We start from the raw sequence: 6,680 nt of genomic DNA on the forward strand, positions 1-6,680 counted from the left end.
AGAGACAGAGACGATCCTAAATTATTTAAAGGCTAATACAAACATTTTGTGACCAATAAGCAATTGGTAACCTTTTCAGATTTGTGATATCTATATTTTGCACTAGCTAACAGTGCAATTACAATTTATAATACAATTTATAATACAATTTGTAACATAATATCTAGTTTGCTCAGGAAGATTAACAGCTCATAATCCCTTTCACGCAAAATAAAAATAATTATATCAAATTTACCTGATGCTTTTATTTATTGATTTGTTATTTATATTCTCCCTTTTCTCCCAGGGAAGATGCATAGGGCTCCTTCCTTCATTTCCCCCCCAACAATAACAGTATCTAGTAGATTGAGTATAGAGATAGAGACTAGACTAACATTACCCAGTAAATTTCCATGACTGAGTGTAGATTTAAGTGTTGGTATTCATGGATCTCCAGTATCCAAAGCACTGTATCTTTTTCATTGTACTAGTAGTAAAATGGAATGGATTTGAAAGAATATTTGTTTTCTATCATAAGAAAATTCCGTCTAGTCAGTGGTTAAGACGACAACTGTATATCACCTCATGTTGGAAATTTTTTGAAGAACTTAATGAGGCATGAGACTCTATGTAATAGTTGAAAGCAGAACCTCTAGTATCAAATCTGATATGATGAGTTATAATATGAACAACAAGGGTGGCTATTTTTTAAAATATCCTAGTTAATTGCTTCTAAGACCATGTATCTGATGCCACTGGTCGAAGTATGAGACTTCATTAACTTTGTTCAGCAAAGACACTTTTGAAAATAGGAATCGTTTGTAGAAGTTACTGCTTGCTAAAGAGATTTGATGGCAGGATGTTTTTGATAATCATTGTATTGCTTGTTGTGCAATCATTGTTGTGCAATCATTTTATATTCTTTACAGCTGGATAAAAACAATAGAGCTAAAATCACTGACCTGGGATTTTGTAAACCTGAAGCAATGATGTCTGGAAGTATTGTTGGGACACCCATACACATGGCTCCTGAACTCTTCACAGGTGAACTTATCTTGAAAATCTTATTGATTGTTCGCAACGAAGAATTCTGAAGTAAAATCTTGGTAAAATAGTCTATATCCAAGAAAACCAGAAAAAGTACTGTTTCTTTCAGGAAAGTTCATGTGTCTATGATAAGGAGAAGTAAACACATTGAACTCTGTTACATAGATCTCAATCTTGCAAAACTTTAAAAAAGGAGTTAATTTCAAGGACAACAAAATTTCATAATTTGGGGCCACTAGAGAGATTGATTCTCTTGCTCTCTAAAACTACCAAACAAATGAAATAGTTGAAAGAACTTAGGTAATCCTTGGTACAAATACAAAATGATTTAGTTTAATGTTAGCATTTTATCAGAATGTGAAAATATAATCCATGAATGGTATTGTTAATCTAATTTTCATCACTGTGTTCCGAGAAGCTGCTTGTGAACACTGTGGGTATAGGAGATGGGAGGAGGGCAAATTAAAAGCCCTTAACACAAATGCAATCCTCCGAGGGAAAACACTGACTTGGTTATCTGGTGCCAAAATGGGCAACTATCTCATTATAAAAACACTTTCTTAGGAAAACTACACTGCTACATTTAGAAGGCTAAGGAATGCAGAATGCTAGGAAAGCAAAGTGACTCCTTAGAAAGAAACTATGTTACTTCTCTTTGTTCTTTCAGACTAGCACCCACCTCCATCTTTGTAGTCTTGTCCCATTACCTCATAGTTATACCCTAATAGTCTTCCTGACTTTACTGGGTGCATGATCGGATATATTCATTGAAACACCTGGCTGCCAAATCCAATCCCATGTAAATTCTAATTTGCTTAAGTCTATAAATATAGTCTGTAGCTCCATCTCTCTTTAGGCTTTTCTTTGCTTCCAGCACCGTAAATAGACCAATTTACACTTCAATTATAGCGTTTCCTAGTTTCTGGTTCAACTGAACCTTTTTGAGAGAAATGTTTCCTATTTTATACCCAGAATATTATACGCCTTATCTTTTTGAATATGGTATGTAGATTCTTGGTATACAAATCTATGAAATCACACGATCAGTGATGTCAGTGCTCCCTAGTCTAAAAAAGAGCATTTCTTATTGGCTGATTATTACTTGATCCAAGAGAGTGATAAAAAAAATACTTAAGTGTATATGTGGCCCAAGTTGTCACATTTGTTGTATAACATTTTGTGCCAGCCATCCATTCATTGTGCTGCTCTTGCCCTACTAGATTATCTAATGGAGGATGAATACATATAGGTAGATTTTAACCAATATTTCTTGTTCATATTTCACAGGGAAATATGATAACTCTGTGGATGTGTACGCATTTGGCATCCTATTCTGGTACATCTGTTCAGGACATGTGAAATTACCAGAGGCTTTTGAGAGATGTGCAAGCAAAGATCATCTTTGGAACAATGTACGAAGAGGTAGGCATAGCTGAACACAAATAGATTATATCAAGTTGTGAAATGATGGTGAATACATAGAATTTCGTAAAGCAGAGGTCTGCTGGTAGATTCTGTCTTCATAGTATTTCAGAATGTGAATGAAGTACAAACCAAAAAAAGATTAGTGGGTAAGTATTTTAAGTATTGGATCTCTTTTCTTACATCAACTTATGCTAAAGTTATCTTAGTGGAAACTTATTTTAACAAACATGAAGAATGGAATAGAATGGCCCATAGCACTCATTTTAATACGGTGGCAGCTATCAATATGTCATATAATAGTGTATACTTCATTATAGTATTTTGATGTGTTTACAGGAACAAACCATGTAGATTGTTTTATCATTCTTCTAGAAATGTATACCAACTACAATTTATAAAAAGTTTAAAGCAATGTTGGAGTAATAAAATGTTCTTGCATTTCTTGGTAATGCTGCCTGTTGGTCTTTCAACCTTCCATCAGGACCCTAAATCTGGGAATGATTCAGATAAGCCACATACATTTCTCTTTAGAAAATGAGAGAAATGTAATTCTAACCTCATTATATCCTACTGGCATCCAATTCCTCAGGAACTTTGAATCTGAAACACTCTGAAGTGTTGGGAAATGCCAGCAGGGAGGAGGAATCAAGCAAGGAACTATAGCCTTGAGTCAAGATCCAGGACTAACACCCCCCCACCCACCCCAAACTCCATGGAACCTTATTTATTTTTTCCCAAGGGAAGCAAACAGTCTGGAGAGATTTCTGTGTTATAGGCAGAATATAATAAATTTGTTATCTTGAACCCTACACATGTGGATCTGGTCGCTTGCGAGTTTAGATTGCGATTCCTAAATACTATCCTGTGTATCTCTGCTATGGTCAGAGGGATTTGCTTCTGTTGTATACTTAAGATGGGAACTGTGTCATGTTTCTGAAGACAGAGATATAGATAGCGCTAAATATAAATGTGCTAAATATGAAATAGAATATATTAAAAGTGAATCACGCTAACATTTACTCATGTAAATGGTCTAATATGTACACTATAACACTGAAATAAGCTACTTAATCAGAACATCAGCAGCTGTATGTATAAATCTATCTATAAATGTCTATGCACTAGGAAAATTCTGTTTCCTTTTGCATTCTGCCTGTTACTGTAATTTTAAATGGACTACTTGCGTAAGTCTTTATTCATACATATTTGAGAATATTCATAATATTTCTTTATGTTTCTCTCTTTCTCCCAATTTTTATGGTTAATCACTTGTCAAATCTGGCCTGCTAATAGAGGATTAAAAACATCAAAACACAAGTAAGAATCAATAAAAACTGACACTACTGGGGTAAATAGATGACATGGGTGGCACACAAATCTAATAAATAAAAATAATTCATATAGCATACACTAAAATAGGCATGTAAAATATACTGCCTCAATGCCTGGGGGGGGGGGGGACTAAAGCCTGATAGGATCAGGGCCATCTGAATCTTGGAAGCAGGGAAATGTTATTCACAGGGCAGTCAAATTTCTAGGCCCTGTGCTATGTAGGGCTTTATAGATAACCACAATGCAGGTCAAAGATAGTAGTGTTAGGCAGGCCTGCTAAGCTGTATCTTTAACAACTTGTATTGCTGTATTTTTGGCTAACTGAAGCTTCTTAGAGGTCTTCAAGGGCAGCCCCATATATGTCACAGGCCAAGTGAGAGGTGACTGAAACATTAGTGACTGAGAATAAGGCCTCCCAATCCAGAAATAGGCACAGTTGGTACATAAGATGAATTTGTGCAAAGGCCCTACTAACCATGGCTGCCACTGCTCTTTAAGCAGGAGTCACAAGAGTACAGGACTTTGACATTCTGCACTAGTTGTCTGGGGAAGTGCAACCCAGTCCACAATTAATAGTGGAAGCTCTCTAGAACATAGTAGCTCCCAAATCCACAGCCACTCAGTTTTGTTAGGGTTGAACCTCAGTCTTTTATTCCCCATCCAGATTCCCACGGATCCTAAATAATGTGTTACCTCAAAACCTTTTATTCTTTATAAAACTTTGGATGAAATTTATTTCCAGAAATAACAGAACAAAACCGCTGCAATTTATAGGTCAAAGGATTAACTTTGCACCTTCATTACATTACCACATTCTCCTCTCTTCTTAGGTGTTCGCCCTGAACGTCTTCCCATTTTTGATGAGGAATGTTGGCAGTTGATGGAAGCCTGTTGGGATGGGGACTCTTCTCAGCGCCCTCTCTTGGGCATAGTCCAACCTATGTTGCAAGGAATAATGGACAGACTTTGCAAATTGTACTCTGAGCAGTTGAACAAAGGACTGGATGATTCCACTTGAAGACATTGTGAATTTGTTCAGTTATGTGAGAACCCAGGTCCCCACTTTGCCACTGGCAACTCAGTGGCTCCCTGGAACAAGCCAGCCAAAAATTGAGGGTTCAGGTGAGATTGAAATTCCACCTTTATATAGTAGCCAGAGACTTCTATTTTCAATACACACTACTAATGCAGCTTGCCAGTGCTTCCTTCTTTCTTAAAAATAAATTAGAAGACTAGGAACTTAGACCCCAGTCTGCAAGGGGTTTTACTTATCTGTTCAGGTTCCAGTAGAGGCAGAAAGCACTGTTAAGTTCAGAAGTCTGGCAGTCAACACAACTGCATCTTAAGCTACAGTCCCTACTAGCTAGATGCATGTACTGTACATCAGCCTTTCTGAATGTCATACGTATGAATGTGGATGATTGGAAGAAATAAGATGGTGTCCCTTCCAAAGGGAGGGTAATCTTCTAATTTTTGCAGTGCAGAGAGTTGTGAATTAATCTGGACTTCTGATAATATGTGGTATTGTTTGCACAATGGGATCAAAGCTCATAATGGGAAAGTCTCACTGCAAGAATATCCCGAAGTATAAGCTCACTGTCATTTATGAACCAAATTGCTTTTGGGGAAATTGACAAATAGGTTACAATGGCCTTATTTTATTATTACCATTACTTTACAAACTTTAAGACAATACTTCACTCAAAGGTTGTTGATATATTGAAATAAAAAGACAAGTAACAACTATTGCCTGTAACCAATGGACAACCAAATGTTTTTAATCATAGCAGATTATTTTGCTTTGCTTTTCTCCCTTTGAATCTAAAGAAAGGCAATGACTGTTTTAAACTCTTAATGTTGACTGGCTATTTTAAAATATTTTGTCAGTTTTGTATTTTTAAGTCATTCCTTTGAAGACTATTTAAGAGAAACCTGTCACTTTTCTGTGGATGTGTCTGACCATCATTTTCTTCTTTGGGCTTTATTATTTAATATTTCCCATGTAATTTACATACTCCAACACAAAGATTCCTTTTCATTTTTTATACACAATTTAGTTTCATAGCACAATAATATTTTAAGAATGTTTAGCCTGAAATGCAGTATTTCTGGCACAGATATAGAATGGGACCAACTACCAGTAGCAGTGTTCCTTCAGTTGTTTGGAGAATGGGAAAAACCATTTTCCTTCATCTGTATACCATGAGACATATACTGGTCCCATTGACATAGGATAAACTGTATGCTGTGCAAACCTAATCATTTTTTCTAGGAGGCACCTTTTGTACAAAGCAGAAATGGGGCCTTTCCCCTAGTTATGTAAATCACTAAAAACAAAAGTAGCCCCTCAGTGTTACTCAGTAGTGAGATAAACCTTTGTGTGTGGGCAATAAAATCAGATATAATTCTTTTAAAATAACTGCTTCTTACTTAGTTACATTTATGGTTCTGTTGCAGTCTAAAGTTGTTTTGGCACTTCTGTCCAATAATTGTAGCATTTGGCAAATTTACCAAAATAAGCAGCCATAGCTGTGAATTTTACAGAAAAGCACCTTTTCTCAAATAAGAAGTTCCAATATTGTCACGGATGTATTTTGGGAGTATCATTCCAGTCACTTGACAGTATTCCTTATTTTATATCTTTTGTTTGTGCTATGATGGCTAGTGATATTGTTTAGAATTAGGAGCATCTCGGTCAGTATTTTTGGAAGTATAGAAATAGTTTATGTAATATAAAATGAAGCTGGTTTTGAACACATTGTGCATAGCTTTACCAATCAGCTACTTTTTCACCATTTATCTTGTGCCTTTAAAAACTAATAGTCATCAAATCATGCTCTTTTGAGGCTGTCTTCCCCATTGATATAAAATTGGCTGTATCACTTCTCAGTATAAAA

At 35.9% G+C, this 6,680-nt stretch overlaps 1 protein-coding gene across 1 annotated transcript in view; it reads left to right on the plus strand.

Moving 5' to 3' along the window:
• DSTYK (dual serine/threonine and tyrosine protein kinase) overlaps positions 1-4,907 on the plus strand; it is a 29,643-nt gene extending 24,736 nt beyond the window's left edge. The window contains exons 11-13 of the mRNA XM_015817798.1: positions 909-1,023; positions 2,314-2,448; positions 4,614-4,907. Of these exons, the coding sequence (XP_015673284.1) occupies positions 909-1,023; positions 2,314-2,448; positions 4,614-4,801 (438 nt within the window). The 3' untranslated portion in view covers positions 4,802-4,907. The remainder of the gene's footprint in view (positions 1-908; positions 1,024-2,313; positions 2,449-4,613) is intronic.
• Positions 4,908-6,680: the final 1,773 nt, after the last annotated feature.

This window comes from Protobothrops mucrosquamatus, unplaced genomic scaffold, assembly GCF_001527695.2.
Source record: "Protobothrops mucrosquamatus isolate PMUCROS unplaced genomic scaffold, P.Mucros_1.0 scaffold638, whole genome shotgun sequence".
NCBI classification, from domain to species: domain Eukaryota; kingdom Metazoa; phylum Chordata; class Lepidosauria; order Squamata; family Viperidae; genus Protobothrops; species Protobothrops mucrosquamatus.